Below are 18,144 nucleotides of genomic sequence, written 5' to 3'. Positions count from 1 at the left end.
AAGGATATCGAAGAGTTCTTACACCAGCAAGATGTTTATACCAAACACAAACCACTTATCCGTAAATTCAAAAGAAGGAGAACTTACGTATCACACATTGACGACCAATGGCAAGCAGACTTGCTATTTTTAAAACCATTATCAAGTTCTAATGATGGTAACAACTACTTACTAACAGTCATAGACATTTTTAGCAAATATGCTTGGGCTATACCAGTTCGCAGAAAAACGGGAGAAGAAGTTACTATAGCGTTTAAAAAGATCTTTAAGGAAAGAATTCCTCAAAAAATTCAGACAGACAAGGGGACCGAGTTCATTAACAAAGAGACGCAACAACTGTTTAAAGAGAATAATATTCACTGGTTTACTACTGAAAATGTCGAAATCAAGTGCTCCATAGTGGAAAGGTTCAACAGAACTTTAAACGGTAAAATTAGAAAATATTTAGCAGCAAACAATACAAAAAGATACATAGATGTATTGAGTCAGTTAGTAAAAAATTATAACAATTCCTACCACAGAAGTATCAAAATGACACCTGTTGAAGCCAGTCTAAAAGAAAACAGTGGTGATGTGTATCACAATTTGTTTAAAGAAAAGGTCATACATAAACCTAAATACCAAGTAGGAGATAAAGTAAGAATATCAATATATAAGTCTGCCTTCAGAAGAGGTTATCAAGCAACTTTTACAGAAGAAATATTTGTCATTTCTGAAGTATTAGAAACTGATCCAATCACTTATAGAGTTCAGGATTTAAATAATGAAGAGGTTAAAGGTACTTTTTATGAAAATGAATTGGTAAAGTATGATAAGAAAGACAACGTATATAAGATTGAAAAAGTCATCAAAAAGAAAGGGGACAAATATCTAGTAAAATGGTTAGGCTATCCTGAGACTAGCTGGATTGATAAGAAGGATTTAGTTTATTTTTAATAGCCGACGAAAGCTATTAAAAATTATAATTCACTCATTGGGGTCATCGCACCCATATTTGTGCTCCAATTTAATGCATCGAAGATGGTTCTGCAGATTTCTTCATTCTGAGCTAGCGTTGTCATCAGTTTAGGTAGCTTAAGTGGGACCTCATAACCACCTCTTTTCCGTAACATTTGGTATAAAATATAGTCTTTGCTAATTAAGTTCTTACGCTTCGGATACAACTCTATGTATTTAGAGATAAAAGATGACAAATCAATCATAAGCTCTTCTTCGAAAGGAAAGTTATACTTACTTATCCATTTATAAAGATTTGTCATTCTGCTTTTCATTCTAGCTGTCTGCGCCTTTTCGAAATATAAATCTTTTAATTTGATAGGGGGTTTATTTGGATTATATCTCAGTTCTTCACCACATGCTTGGCAATTGTACCAGTCATCACCAATTACATATTTGTGTTCACACTCTTTAGTTTTCAAGTCTGAAGAAACTTCTGTGTCTGGACTAAACAATCTCATTATTTCCTCCATTTCTTCCGTCATGTCCATATTTATTTTAATAAGTCTTCCTTTTAACCCCTTTTAAATTGATTGATAATGTTGTTGTCATGTCTATACATAAGTGCATGAGGTGCAAAAATCAAAAAGTCTTGGTGCTGCCAGTTCTGGAGGCGGATCTCTATTGGCGGAGTTCGAAGAGGCATGAGGGATTCAGGACAGCAGTTGGGATAGGACCAGTTGGTGATACCCTTGAAATGTTCAGTACGTAGCCGAGCAATTATAGAGGAGAGGTTTCTTGGGGGCCTTACCAAAATGCTGATCCTTCGCCTGGCGTCTGTACAGGTGACTTTTGAGGTTGCTCTTTATCGCATAGTGACCGTGAGCCAAGGTATGGATACCATCTGGTAATATGTGCCGCTTGTCATCATCTCCTGAAAGGGCAATCTTATTTACTTGTATGGAATGAATATTATGTTTTGTGCTTCTAATGAGATTCATAGATCTGTACTGTTTTTGATGTGAGAATAGACAGTTTTTGTAATCCTCGAAAGTAATTCTATTTTTCACTACACATTTCTTAATACCTTTTGATTTTTTAACTAAGTCTTTTTCAGTTTTACAGGCATACATCTTAGATATTAAGCCAACGTACTCTTCCAAGATCCCCCCTGCATTTTCATCCTTCATCTTCCCCAAAACCTTTTTATTAACTCGCGGCATTCCATACCTATTATCCTCCGGATAATCAAACGTGTCAAAATGTTCAAGCATTCCTTTCATATCTTCATAGAAATCATCAGTTTTTATATCATAGATGAAACTATCCGTATCCATGTACAACAGTATAATGTTTTTCCCATATTTAGGTGCCATCACATTATAGTGGAAGTCGTACATTAAAGTTTTGGATAAATCTAAGATACTCATTCCAACATAGATAGGTTTATCAAAGAGTACTGCAGTTTTGTGCATATGTATAGCGGCTAAATTTTCTTCAAATATGGTTCTTCCTTTAAAATTTGGTTTAGCAATAAGTTTTTCGGCTTTCTCCGCATCACAGCACAGTTTGATATCAAGCCTTTTTCTAATATTTTCCATTGTCTTACCAAACACAGAGTTGTTCATGAGTTTATAGAAATCTTTTTCAAAGTCATTAGTTGCTTTAGTTCTCATTTCAGTGTTCAAGTCGATATATGTCTTCAGCCAAGGTGCTTGCTTATACTCTAATACCCTGTGTACTTTCTTCAATTTTAAGCCCATTTGTAAAAATTGTTTCAAACCCCTGTAATGAACCACATAATGATCTTTGTCATATAAGGTTGTTAGTAATTTTGTATGTTTTGAGCCATCAGGAACTCTGTTCTCAGCTCCTAGTGGGAGGTCTGAATGGAGATCATGCAAATATTCAGGATATTCCAAGTCGCATTCTAAGATATAACCCACATCTGAATCGTCGGGGATCGCTGTTACATCTATATCGGTATCCCCCCACTTGAAGCCGCCATATGGTAGAAATTGGCTCATTGCCCATCCATACAAGTTATTGGCATCTAGGTAGATTAAATAATTAGATTCTTTACTTCTGTCATAGTCTTTCATATATTTATTATTAGCTTTCTCATACCTATTACAACACTGAGAAATCCCACCTCTGGTTCCTTTTTCTAACATTAAAATCATGTTATAATCAGTCAATAATTCTAATTCCTTTCCAGTTGTTTTTAACATAGCATCCCAAGAGAGACCGGGTGCAGTGAAGTACCATGCAGGATCCAATTTGTAAGTCCTTATGCAGACATCTCTAAAATGTTCCATAATATCAGCTAAGATCAGTACATCAGTCTTCACATACAAATCAGAATACTCACCTAAATTTTTAATGTTGAAGGTCTTCCATACTGTTTTGGCATGTGCATAGTCCTCGTGTGATATATCCGACTCAGTCATTTTGTTGTAAAATTCTTTTTTGTTGGGTAGTCGTGTTTCGTCACATTTATCCCACGAGTCCATATAATCATACGGATACACGCCTTTTCTGGTAACGAGGTCCAATTTGTCCTTGGGAAAGAATTTGGCTGTTTCTCTGAATTCTTTCACATTTTTGGCTAAACTATCAATGCTGCTAGCCATGAACTTAAAAGAATCCAGAAACCTCAACTTTATTCCGGGTAGCTTGACCTTTTTACCATCACCTGCATCTACCCATTCCGCTCCAACCTCTTTGCTGAATGAAATGTACTTTTCCTCAGTGTTTGGAATGACATCGATATTCCCATTATCACCACCTAGCTCTTTTATGAATAAATGAGAATCGTACCCAGATAAGTTGTGAATGAAGACAGGAATGAGGGAAGGGTATTGGTACATTAAGTTACATAATTTATGAGCTGGCCCTCTATAGTTTGATTCATGTTTGGATGGATCGAGTAAATGGTCATGATCCATTACTTTTTGGAAGTCCTCAGAGTCTTTCGGTGAATATGGTGATGGTACTTCTTTGATGTTAAACCCGCAGATATGACATATATGGGTTCTCTTGAAATGCCTGTCATCTTCATCAGTAATTTTGATTGGGTGCTTCTTATCATAAATTTTCTTTATCTCTAAGGCCTCGGCTTTCAACGTTTCGTAAAATACTTTAGTTGCATTTGGACCTCTATATGTGATAGGCGGTTTGTAGTCTCCGTGCTTATATTTAATGTAAAGTGAGAAACTCATGGGTTCATGTTTTTGGTACTTCTGCATGTAAGAGCTCTTGGGATCTGGCTGACATGTATCTATCTTAGTTGTTAAACTTTCAAAATCTGCATACATTACAAAAGGTGCTCGTAGCGATTTATGGTAATGTTTGAACTTTAATTTTGAATCTTTTTCAGGCATTACTATTTTAACAGCCTGATTTTTCTTACAATCCTTTTCATGCGTTTGAAGATCTTCCTCAGAGTGAAAAAATAACAGGCACCTTTCACATGGGTATACTCTTCCATTATGCTTGGTTAATTGCCCACATATTAATTTGGACATGTCTTTTATCCAACAGTAATGACTGTTCCCTTTCTCGTTTCTTATGTAAAGTAAATTGACATGCTTATCTACTTTATGCTTAGTTATTCTTAAGGGGTATATGTTAGTCTTTTCATCGTATGAGTATATGTTCACTGATATGTTATTCAATTTTTCGAACCTTTCGAGTACTCTGTCTTCCATCTTTACTGGGTATTCAATGCCTTCGAACTTTAGCTCATTTTCATATGGCTTATATTTGGTGACTCTTTGGGCATCTTTTTCTGCTGGATGTAGTGCAGACAGTATCGCCCATTTAAAACACTCATTATCATTCTCATTTTTTACGTTTATGACTGCTTTTTTAGCTTTAATCACTTTTGACAAATCAATGTAGGATGATCCTCTCAGTGGGGTGTACTTATTGATCCTCACCTCAAGACTTTTGATTCTAGCAAGCGTCCAACCTGAACCCCTTGCAACAAACTCCTCCATCTCCGTCAATAATTTTTGGATAACTGATCTGTAATAAGCTACCAAATCAGTTGATTCTAAGATGACTTCATTTTTTGTTTTGAAGTTTTTCTCCATTTCTATCATCGTTTCATCTTTCCCTTTTTCATAGTCACAGAGAAATTGGAAATTAACCTTCAAGCCATGCAGCCTCTTCAGATGTTTTGTAATAAGACCCCGGACCAGTGATGAAACATCATTCAAGAAGTCTTTGGGAAGCATCAGATTGTGCTCATTTTGGACATCATACGTCACCAAACGGTTTTCAAAAGCCGTATCAATTTCATTGGGGGTATATAGCCTTCTCTCTCGCGAATCTGAAAACAGGTCGGAATCAAATTCGAAGTGACGGTTGAACAAAACGCTTTCTATGTATGCTTTGATGTCTGCCTTCCTCCGTAGTTTGGAATAGCCTGCGATGCCACGCGATCGACAAAATTCACGTAGTTGGTTAATGGTCATATGATGCAGCCCCTGCATATTGTCAAAATCATCTCTGTGAACCTCCTGGCTGGCCTTCTTAGGCTTATAGTTTTGATGAGCTTTAGTTTGTAAGTGCTTATTTATGCTAGATTCCTTTATTAACTTTCCGCAACACCTGATTTTTAGCTCCCTCTTCTTCTTTCGCTTGATAAACAAGTCATTGTGGAACCTGGAAAAGCCGTTGTGGTATTGAATGAGGGCGATCAGTTCCACCTTTTTAAGTTTCGAGTATCCTCGAATATCATTTTCTCGACAGTAATCTTGTAACTGTCGAACTGTTTTTGATTGAAAATCCATTTTGTCTTTCTATATACTACAAACCTTCTCTTTAAATGCTTTTATTATTCACTAGGTATTATTAATCAATTACCCATTGTCTCTCCTTTGACGCTCTAGAAGCCATACATAATGGTGCACTGATGGTATAAATTAATACCCTCACTAAATATACCATGCCAGTGGATTATGTGGGGGACGAATGTCCCCTTGCAAAAGAAGCATGCGATGAAGAGGAAAAGTGGCGTTTGTAAAAGCGGCGTTTTGGAAAAGTAGCGTTTGTAAAAGTGGGTTCGATTTTAATGGAGGGTTGGAGAGCCATCACATTCTAAAAGTGGGTTCGATTTTAATGGAGGGTTGGAGAGCCATCACATTCTAAAAGTGGGTGGAATTTTTATGGAGGGTTGGAGAGCCATCACATTCTAAAAGTGGGTGGAATTTTTATGGAGGGTTGGAGAGCCATTGTTTTCTAAAAGTGGGTGGAATTTTTATGGAGGGTTGGAGAGCCATCACATTCTAAAAGTGGGTTCGATTTTAATGGAGGGTTTCGCAGTCATTGTTTCGCCCCCAAAGGTCACTGCGCCAGCTCTCTCATTTGTACACTACTTATGCCTATTTGGCATTCTGATGTCTCGACATTACACTGCAGATATGTTAAGCCATATTTACAGGAGCACCGTAGAGTGATATTCTAATATAAAATAAACTCATACCATCCAATTATTCCCAATACTGACCAGTATAAGGAGGCGCAAAACAAGATTTAAACAAACCCAAGATAGCAAGCACCAAACCACACAACCATATTTCCCATTCAACATTCTACTCTTTGATTTACTTGGCTGCAATTCTGCCTTGGTTAACATGCTCACCTAATCTTTCTTTGGTTGAACATCTATGATCTATGATATCATATATGATGGCATGACAGAAATGACCAGTGGCTACAATAGATGAATTCTGACAAGAAAGAAAACTGTCAACTACAGTGTCCCAAAATGGCATCTAAAGTCTTTACTATATGAGTAACAATAATCACTCTGTACAGATAGAAGTGATTATCGCTGCTTATGGTGGACAGATTCTGTATTCATCATAATACATTTTGTTTGTCCAATGTATCGAAAGTTTTAGCGATATCAACTTTGATTATGAGCAATCTGTAAAATAAACTTAGTTTATTATATTTTTATTGATGTTGAAATTTTAATGCTCAACAGTGTACTTATTCTCTCATTTGTTGTTTGATTCCCAGTTATTTGATCAAAAGTTGAACTATTATATCATTTTGTATATAGATAATTTTTATGCCCCCCCCCCAAAAAAAATAAAATCAAAAAATTGCTTTTTAGGCATCAACTTTAAAGTGTTAAAGCTTGAATTTAATTATAATGTAGATATTGATATTATCCATACATATGTTTCAAAAATCATATTCTGTTTGAATTAGATGGACCTCCTGTAATGGCAACTGCAAGTACTTTGGGTCATGTTGCTGTTTGGGATTTGGAGAAAAAGCAACTTCATAGTGAAATACGAGATGCTCATAAGGGTTCTGTGAATGGTTTGAAATTTCTTCCTAATGAGCCTTTACTAATTACTTCTTCTTCTGATAATTCTATAAAGGTTATTTTCTTTTGTTATTTATTAAAAAATATTATTGGGGGAATAATTCTCCATAATTTCAGTACATTATTGATAGAAAATTATGTTATAATCATTTATTGAATTTCTGTAATGAATTTTTTTTTTAATTTGTATTAAGTCTGCATATAAAAAATTATAGCAATACATTTATATATTGATTAAATACTCAATCTTTAATAGCTTAAGGATTTTGTAGACCTATCTTCTTCTTCTTCTATGGCCAGGCAGCCCAGGATGGGCCTTTGCCTTCCTCAGAATTGAATCCCAAACTCTTCTATCCCTGGTCATGGACATCCAATTTGTTATTTTTAAAATTCTTAAGTCTGTTTCCAAACAGTCGAGTCACCTGAGTTTAGGTGTCCCTCTTTTTCAGGTGCCGAATGGTCTGGCCGAAAAGATCGTTTTAGTTAATGTAGACTTATACTGCACTTAAAAAGTGGAAATATTTTTAATACCTTACATGCAAGCTGTTAATAAATCTTTTTCTAATTATATACATTCAGGGTGGTCATAAAAAAACTTCTATGATATATGAACCCCTTAGCTCTCTATCCGCTTAACCAATTGAAATGAAGTTTCAGATGTTGTTATTTGAAGGTATTCTGTACAATACTTTATATATATATATTAAGCTGTTTCATTAACAGTTTTTGTTATGCATGAATACTCTAAATTAGTTTCAGTATGCCTTTTCTAATTAAAGGTCTTTTATTTATCAACTTGTGTTCAACTTTTAATAATCTGTTCACTAAATTTAAAAATTCAAAAATTTATGTTTTAAAAATTGTATACATTTTATTGTGTTATAGATATGGATATTTGATTTGCCGGATGATGGAGGCCGACTTTTGCATCTCCGTGAAGGGCATAGTAACCCACCTTTAAAGATAAGATTTCATGGAATAAATGGCAAAAATATTTTAAGCTCAGGTAAAAATTTCATCAGATGCTCTTCAGCATCCCCAAATTAAGTTATTATTAATATTTATTTTGTTATCTGTCTAGTTAATGTTATACATTTTTAGTTCAGAATATTTTTTTGTATGCTAAACTAGGTCTTGACTCGACATTAAGATCATTTTCTACAGAAGCTGACAACTTGAACAAAAACTTAGGGCAAGCATCATTCAACCGCAAAGCAGCAAAAAAGAAGGGCCTGAAGCATGACACACAAAAAATGTTGCCAATAGTTGATTTTTCATCAGGTTTTTATGATATATTTAATCATTTTGCTGCCATTTAAATTTATCCTAATTTTGAATTAACACAGCTTGATAAAATTGTTATGCATTAAATATTTTATTTTTTATAGATATTACAAGAGAAAAAGACTGGGATAATATTGCTGCAATACATCGACATTCAAAGATTGTTTCTACTTGGTCATATGGACATTGTCGTATGGGAAATCATAAGCTAGTACCTGAACGTTTCAAAGGAATCAAAGGAGTTGAAGCTTTGGTAATAATTGAAAAAAAAGGAGGGGGACCAAGACCTCCAGTTTTATTCATTCTAAAACTTTAGTTGTGTGTAATTAATTTTTCCATTTTCCAAATTTTAATGTTTTGAATTTTATATTTCTACTAAGGTCATTTTCACTTTGAAAATGTATCTAGCTGTTCTAAAATATGAATTACCATTGCAGATGTAAGATAAATGTGGCTAATATATTAGAATTTTTTTTAAGTAACAGATAATATTCCCACTATTACTTTTATTTATTTGTTTATTTTATTTTTATTTATTTATTTTTTTAATTCTTGCATTTAGCTGTCATTGAGATGATTTTTCCCCCTTTTATGCTAGAATGTTTATTTGTTATCAAACCACATTTGATACTTTTCTAGATCTTTCTTTTATAATTTGAGGTAACAGTGAGTTTATGTTAAAATATAATGGAAATTTTTATTATGTATATTGATTTGAAGGAATTCAGAATTTGAAGGTGTCTAGAACACCATCAACACCAAGTTGAATCCTAAAAGTTGTCATTTAAATTTACTAATTACCAATTACATTTGGAAGTTTTAAGGCAGGAAACAAAATAAATCGACATTGCTCTTGCTGTAACTCAAACTCTAGACCTTCTGACTTCTAGGGCACACAGAAAGCACAGAGAAAAACCTTACAATTACATAAATAAGTTATTCAGTGGGACATCAAATTTTAGTTCTTTTGTGTATATGGTATAACATTAAAGTTTGGTGAATATGTTTTTAAACAAAAAATTCTTATCTAAATAAGGAAAAGCATTTTATATTTCATTGACATAATGACCATTATATGCAATGCACTTTTGACATTGACAAAACAGTTCCTGAAAAACAGCAAAGTCCTTTTTCAATATAGCACGAAGAATCCTCATCACATCTCCATAATATAATCTTATTTCATCATGTTATAATTTTCTTTCACATATTTACTAGATTTTACAGATTTTACACTTAGAGAACTTGGAATAGAACTTTAAATTCATTTGTTGCTTCATTTTATAGCCACTCCTACACCTTTGCATATTAAATGTTATTAATAGAAATCCATTGTGTATATTAATGTGCCATGCTCAGGCATGTTCACATACATTATGGGGTACTTTTCCACTTTTTGTTGTTTACTGTCTACCATATTTTATCATGCATCCTGTGATGTAGTTCTCCTAACTTTATTGCGTACAAGTACATTAGGCTAAGTTTACTTTTCCTTCTTCTTTGTATAAATGGCTCACTCCTGTTAATTTAATGATTTATATACAGTTACATGTTTAAGCATTTATTTTTAAGTAAAATTTGAAATCCACTTGCCGATTTTAAAGCATCTCAACCAAATAAATTTGAAAAAAAAAAAAGATTTGGATTGTATTCTGTTTAAAAGTAAAATATATTTCGAATGATTTTACTTATTTAGAAAAATTAATCTCAACTATAAGGTTAATCACATTTCTAGATTATTATTTTTTTTCTTTTTGTTAAAACTGCAAGTTATTTAAAAGTGTCAGGCCCACTAGCAACCGAGTAGTAAAGTCGGTGAGCATTGATAGTTTGGACCAGGGTTCGAATCCTGGTTGCATGGGTGTTTTCGTGCAACATTTATAAAACCCGATTTCCCTTAGAAAGTCCTCCATGAAGGCAAAAGGAAAAGGTGCATGAAAATAAGAATTAAAAAGCAGTTAAAGTAAATGCATTTTTAAGTCAGGTTTTCCCCCTATTTCTTAAAATATTAAAATATATTTCATTGAATGTAATTATTTTAATTTTTGAAGTATAGAATTATTTACATACATAAGGAATTTCTTTTTCCATTTACATTATAAATCACATCTTTATATGAATGAGGCAATTTAATGCTTTTTGAAATAATGGTTTTGTACCATGTTTCTATAATTCTAAACAAATGAGTGGACTGTATAAAAAGAGAACTAACAACTTTATTAACAATGATTACTATATTCAGTATTAGTACATGCTCTGGCATGATGCTTAGCCAAATCCAAATGGCCAAGTGAGAATTTTATTTCTCTCTACAATAGGTGGCACTGTATTCCAACTTAACACGCTGCCACCCATTGAAATTCCAAATTTCAGTTTGTAAATTATAAACATACAATTTAACAGTTTCAAGAACAACTAATTCTGCTGTCCAAATATGAAAGCTAATAGCTAATTTTCCATCGCGAATGTAATTTAAGTAGACAATTGTGAAATACAATATAAAATAATATAAACAGTATAATAAAGTTTAAAAAGTTCCATTTCAATATATAGCACAATTTTCAATAAGAACATGATATTGTAAAGCTCAGCATTATTATCCTGTATAGGCAGTAAACAGATTTTACTAATACATCGAATATATACACCATTTGGTCTTTTCACTTTAACAACTCCAGTTTTATTATCTTTGTCAGGTAATACTTTTACAATTCTAGCTAAAATTCATCCAGGAGGAAGATTATCATCCTTTAACACAACTGACATATCTTCCTGTGAATTTTCTGTATTAATAAACCATTTGGTGCATTGTTGGAGATGATATAAATAATCAGTCTGCCAGCGTTTCCAAATAATTTGAATGAACTTGATAATAATCTGCCATTTAGAAAGTCTATTATCTGTTAGATGAGACAAATTAGGCTCAGAATTAAAAGTAATGGAATATCCAATTTAAAAATGACCTGATATTAAGGCTTCAAGGTTATTCACATCTGTTGAGAAAGGTAAAATTGAACGAGAATTGAGAATACCTTCAGTCTGTGTAACAGCAGTCCAAAGTTCTTCTAAACTGAATTTATAACTGCCGATTATATGCTGAAGATGGTATTTAAATGATTTAACAGCTGCTTCCCATAAGCCACTAAAATTTGGTATCCTGGGTGGAATCAATTTCCAGTTTATACCCTCGCATGTCAAGAAATCTGCTGTATCAAATTTAGATTTAAGAACTAAGCTATGCAATTTTTTCTGTTCTTTTTTGGCACCAACCATATTATTACTGTTATCTGATATTATGTTGCCACACCAGTGGCTGAGTGGTTAAGACAACTAAATACTGGTAGTTTGCTCTGGCATGTGTTCAGTCCCAGGTAAATGGGCTGGCTGCATGGTTGATTTTCTTGGTTTTTCCCATGTGTTCACAAAAAACGAATTTACCCCCATTTCATCTTCCGTTATTTTGACATACGGACTGTACTTAACCCTTTCCAGACAGACCTTCCATATGCACAATCACTACGAAGGTTTCTCACAACTGGGCATCCCATCCGTGCATTATTAGAGAGAGACCATAAGGAATGGGTGATGTGTATGTGCATTTTAAGCTGAAACATTTACATGAATATAAGCCAGTTCTCATAGAAAGTACTCCATGAAGGCACCCCTTGTCTTACACAGATAGCCCTCGTGGTTTTTTGATATTCAAGTAACCTAACCTGATATTATGGTATTGCATTTTCTATGTTTAGCAATAAATTGCTCTTAATTGTAATGCATCTGTGGTTAAATCAGTTACTACCTCTAAATGTATTTCTTTAGTAGTTAAACATATGAATATATCAACATACATACACTTTTGTATAATTACCTTTTCTCAGATTTTTATACTTGAAGAAGAGCAGAAAAATCAAGTCCACATTAAAACATGCTATACATTCATGTAGTATCCATAAGTGCGACACAACCACCAGAGGGCCTCACCGATGCGCCAGCAGCGAGGTGAAAGATGAGTATGACATAGACAGAGAGACTCTTGTGTTATCCCACGCGAAGGTGGTGAGCTGCACGTGAAGGTGTAGAATAAGGAACTGTAGTTTTCCACGCGAAGGTGGTAAATTGGACTGTACTGTTTAATACATCAGCAAATGCGAGTAGGCACTAATCGGTTATGTGATAAGACTGGTAAAAGCTATACATAATCCTCTTTGTATCAAACGGCACTTGTATTTAATCTAATTTGTACCTTTTCTGATTATCTTTATTAAATGTTCTGTGGTGTGGAAAACAAAGTTGGAACTGTTATTTAGCATCTTCAACTCCCCTACTACATTCATGTGAAACCTTTCGAGCTATATCTCGACCACTAATAACCCAACATTTACTGTGAACCTGATGCAATAAAGCTTGCACCTCAAAATACAAAAATTGAACATGGTAATACTCAAAAATTAATCTAATACAGTCAAAAGTCGTTAATTTGGACACCCATAATCCGGACCTCAAAGCTACAAACTCTCTGCGCATGCGTCGCGTTCACGCATGCGTACAGGCGTTTAAGAGTGCGCGTAAGTCCTTTACGGCTGCGAATATGTTTGTGCGCATGCGCGTTTAATGTGTAACGGAGGTATAAGCTAAGCTAAAATTATCTAATTCAGTTAATGTTGCAGATTGCGTTGTTCCTTAAGCTTCAAATCCGGGTTATTATTTTTTGCAGACTGTTAGAGCAATTTCATAAAAGTAAGCTTGAACTTTCGATTATGTCAAATAGAATTTCCGATGTATATTTACTAATATGTAATTTGTATCTACAAAGCGAAAGTATGTTTTGAAATCCGAAATCTGTATATCAATTTCACGCTGCGGATTGGAAGTTGATCTGTCAGCACTATCCTTATTTGGCTTATAATTCCTATCTAAGTGTAGTATTTCATCTCGATGTACTCCGTCTTTGATATGATTTAAATCAAGTTCCTCGTCATTATAATTCACTTCCGATAGTTGAAGAAAGTGACCCAAAGGTTATTGAAAACGAAAACATTTCGATTGACAAATTAGTCGGTATTCTCAACACAGCAATTATAAGACTTGAACAGCGGAACTTTGTAACTAAACAAGAAATTATGTCTGTTTAATAGAATTAAAGAGAATGTATTATCACATGAAACGAAGCAACTTACATTGAAAGAAATGTTTAATAAAGTAAACAAATAAATATTAAGCTTTTTTTTGTAAATTTTGATACCCTTTAGATCATAATTGTTCTTTATTTCATAAATTACGGTTTCTTATTTTTAATTTTGTAATTTCTGCATGCCATCTTACCAGATTTAAACTGATGATCTATAATCCGGAATCGCCGAAGTCCCGACGAGTCCGGATTAATGACTTTTTACTGTAAATACATGATCTTTTGGGATTACATAAGGAAATTGTTGATTGTATTTAAGATTACTGTTTGAAAGTATCCCTCCTACTCTCAGAAGAAAATCATTATCTGGAAATGGACATAAAAATTTTAACTTTCTTTTGGAAGAAAAACAATTCTTACTTTTCAAGGATATAATGTCCTTGCTAAATGTTGTAATTGTACACATCTGATTATGATTTTATCATAATCAGCATCATTCTGTTTTATTAGATCCACTTAGAGGATCTATTAATTTTTTTTTCTTTACAATTGGCTATAAATCTACAACAAAACGTAACACATGCATAATACAAATATAGTTATTACTAGCATTAAAAATGTGATCTAAAATAAGGGAATTAGAGTTTACATTTATATTAACTAAGTCATTGTCCTTAAGTTCCTTGGAATATTTCACATTAGTCATATCAGGTGAAATTATTTCATGAGGCTTAGTCAAGAATATTAATCCATAACATGTAAATCATTAAGAAGAAGATCCTTAGGTTCACCTCCACATGATATAAAATCAGCTGTTATTATTATGAGTGCTAACATGGTAGGAATCATGAATAGCAGTCGTACTGCAAATAACAGACACTCTATCAGGTTCAATGTTTCTTCTAACCTTCTTCGGAAACATACAATGACCTGACTAGAACAGAGAGCTTACTAAAGCTATGTTCACTAATTGTAGTAAGTAGACAGGATACAGACGAAGGGTATACAAAACCCTTTATTTTTTTCTTTATATACAATGACTTCCGTACTTCGGAATACAATGACCCTCCACTCGGGGTCTAACTTAAAAGATATCAAAATAAAACTAAACTCTAATTTAACTTTAGAATAAGATTGGCCTTATAATAACAGAAAGCGTATGTAGCACAGAGACTGTGAACACTACAATACGTTTAATTTATCAAGAGGATTAAAACCTCTGGCCTGGAAGGCAAAGTAGCAACTGCGTAACTTCTAAGGTAAGCGGCCTGCTTCGAACTCACGGCTTCCTCTCTTCTGCTTGGCAAAAAGGCCACACTTAAATACTTGGCGTTCGCCAGACAACTTTGCATAAACTCCTTCACGCTTATAATTCTGGCCGGAAGTAGAAAATAAGAAGTGATAGTAAAGATTTAAAATAAAATAAACGTTAGTAAAACTTAAGATCCTTACATACTTCCCGCCAGAGTTAATTAGTTTGAAACTGAGGTCTAAAACGACCTTGTTGAAAACTTTTAGCTCTAGAAACTAACGCGAGGCCAACCTTTAACAAAAAATGCTTCGCTAGAAACTAGAAAAATTTAAAAGAAAGAAATTTGTTACAATAGCAGCTCCCGGAATATACAACAATCTTTTTTCTTTTTCATCTGTACTGCATCAAAACAGGAGCTTTATTCAATTCTGGTTCCTTCCAGAGATCTGGAAGGAAAACTAGTTTAATGAAATGTTACAGAATGACATTGTAAATAACATATAGAATATACTTTTCTTAACATTCTTATTTCATTCATGACTATTTTAATTATCTCTCCCCGTGCTCTCTGACATGTGTTGTAAAAACACCAAACACGAATGTGTTTTTGTCTATGTGTTCAACACTTCCTCCTACAATCAAAACACTAACGTGTTAAAATTCAACATACGAGACCTCTTAACACACCCTAATTTCAACTCTAGACCCTGAGGTACTATTCTGAAAGTGGCTAACTCTAAAGTGTAGCGTCAGAGAGCCTAACTACATCATTCAACCTTTAACACATATTCACCATGATTTAATCTTTACAGTCACACGAATAACAAATTTTTTAACATTACTTTCACTTTTACCATATCACGTTATTTCTAAACATTCAAAATAACAGTTCACATGTATACAAGAACATATCAAGACGCCGTTAATTTTACACATTTGAAAACATACATTAGTAGTACATTGTTAACTTCTATTCTTTTCAAAGCAAGTGCCAATTCTTTCTACATTGAAATAATACTACATTTCAAAAAGTCTTTCAGACTAAAACTTCTTTCTTGTTAGAATGTTTTAAATAAAATTTATACAATAACTTTTTACAATATTTAAGTCTTTATACAACGCTATTATACATCAACTTTAGTTTTACGCGCGAGTAATTGAAAAACATAATAAGAAAATCGGTCACAAATCATTTCTCGCCCTTTTGGCGATAAAGGTAGACCTCGCATGAGGTAAAACTTCTTCAAATCTGCCACTTGCAGTAAGAATGAAAGATTAACTTAAGTTTGTAAAGTAACACAAAATTTTACTTATCTTTGTAATATTCAGACATCCTTTTCTGGGCCCAGTCTTTAAAGGTGCTGCAGACCGTTGCTTGGTTGATCCTCCTTCTTGTACGGGCTCGCCCTTCAGTGCTTTCCTCTGGAAGCTTCCGTTTTTCACCACTACGGCCACCCTTGAACATCTTCCTTCTGTCCTCTGCTTGTGGTCTTGGCCGTTTGAAGGCAGCTGGTCTTGGTGGAACCGGGAAACTTCTGTCGTGATCCTGCTTGGACCTCGTTGTTGGCCGTTCAAATTTTTCTTGTACTTTTTCCTCCGCCGCTGATGGCCCTTCCGCAGTTCGGCGACTTTTGCTGCGGAGAGTTCTGTCGGATGAGTCAATCTTCCGTTTCACAGCCGGGTTATAGTTGCCGTCCTTTCTCCCGGTCTTTTCCACATACGTCGTCCTTCTCCCTTCTTTATTCTGGGGGTGTTCGTGAACTCTGTTTTTTGGACGGTGGAACGACTTCTTTTTCTTTGTACCTTCAATTTTTCCGCGGGGCAATTTTCTTTTCACTTGCTTCTGTCTCTCATTGGCTTGCCCTTGTACTTGTCGTTTTCCCACCTCTGGAACTTGTACCTGCGGTGTCTGCCGTACCGGATCCTGCAAAAGATCTGAAAAGATTTGCATTTTATTACGGTCATAGAATGGTTTTATCTGGTCAATGTTTGCGGAACAGGTTTCACCATTTCTTGCCTTTAATACTACAACAGCGTGAGTTATTTTTTCTATAACATATGGTCCTTCAAAGCGTGGGAAAAATTTGGCAGTTTTATCTTCTGGTGCTGAAGAAAGTGAATGCTTAATTTTTAGTACTTCATCCCCTACTTTATAAGTTACTCCCCGTCGTTTCAAATCATAATAGAGCTTCTGTTTTCTTTGTGCTACTTCCGTATTCTTCTTTGCTTCCTTAATTAGTTTTTCTATATCACCCATTTTAAATTCTGGGGCTCTTTGTTGCACATAAAATAATTTATCTAACGGTGTTATAATCTTTCTGCCTAGAAATAACTCAGCAGGAGTTTTGCCCGTTGTATCATGTTTTGCGGTCCTAAGGGCGAAAGCAAATTCATTGACATAGTTATCCCAGCTTTTATGAAAATTTTTAACATAACTACGGATAATTTTCACTATATTTCTGTTGACCCGTTCCGCTATATTTGATTGCGGCCGATACGGGACCATTTTTAAATGACGTATGCCCAGTTTTTGGCACATGTCTTCAAATATATTACTTACAAATTGAGGACCATTATCCGATATAACTTTTAGGGGCGCCCCGTATTTTAAAATATATTTATTTAAAATAGAATCGGTAACTAATTTCGCGGAGGCTCGTTTTAAGGGAACAATTTCGGTCCATTTACTAAAATGATCAACTATAACAAGGAGATAGCGACTTTTGTTTAACTGACTTTTTGGGAAAGGGCCCAATAAATCGATACCGATTATTTCATTTGGAAATTCGGATTTAATACTATTTAGAAACCCGGCCGGGCGGAAATTAATATAATTAACGGCTTGACATGTTGGGCAGGACTGGACATACGCCCTTGTTAACTTTTGCAGTTCAGGAAAGTAGACTGCCTCGCGTACGCGTTGAGTAGTTTTTCGAATACCAGCATGAGAAGCTAAAGGGCTGTCATGGAGCTCTTGCAGGATATTTAATCTAAGACTAGCTGGGATAACAGGTCGAAATTCGTTGTTGGAATTCGTAGTTTTTGTATAAAATAATAGACCATCTATTAGTTCGTAATGGGCCGCCCTATTTCTTATCGCCACAATATCTTGGTGGCTAAAATTTTCAGGATCCTTCAAATACTCATAAATACTTCCAAACTCAGGATCCTTACCCAGTTCGGTTATTACAGTTT

General features: G+C 34.3%; 1 protein-coding gene across 3 annotated transcripts in view; it reads left to right on the top strand.

The window, feature by feature from the left end:
* The window catches only part of LOC118186323 (WD repeat-containing protein 36), a 177,834-nt gene that overhangs the window by 77,470 nt on the left and 82,220 nt on the right, over positions 1–18,144 (top strand). For all 3 annotated transcript variants that reach the window (XM_035356406.2, XM_035356405.2, XM_035356407.2), the window contains 4 exons: positions 7,165–7,340; positions 8,171–8,291; positions 8,417–8,566; positions 8,674–8,822. In XM_035356406.2, the coding sequence (XP_035212297.1) occupies positions 7,165–7,340; positions 8,171–8,291; positions 8,417–8,566; positions 8,674–8,822 (596 nt within the window). The remainder of the gene's footprint in view (positions 1–7,164; positions 7,341–8,170; positions 8,292–8,416; positions 8,567–8,673; positions 8,823–18,144) is intronic.

Source organism: Stegodyphus dumicola, chromosome 4, assembly GCF_044657685.1.
Source record: "Stegodyphus dumicola isolate Sdum_Otavi_A_Nest chromosome 4, ASM4465768v1".
Lineage (NCBI taxonomy): Eukaryota > Metazoa > Arthropoda > Arachnida > Araneae > Eresidae > Stegodyphus > Stegodyphus dumicola.
The sequence above is the reverse complement of the archived record's forward strand: the minus strand, read 5'-3'. Positions and strand labels throughout refer to the sequence as shown.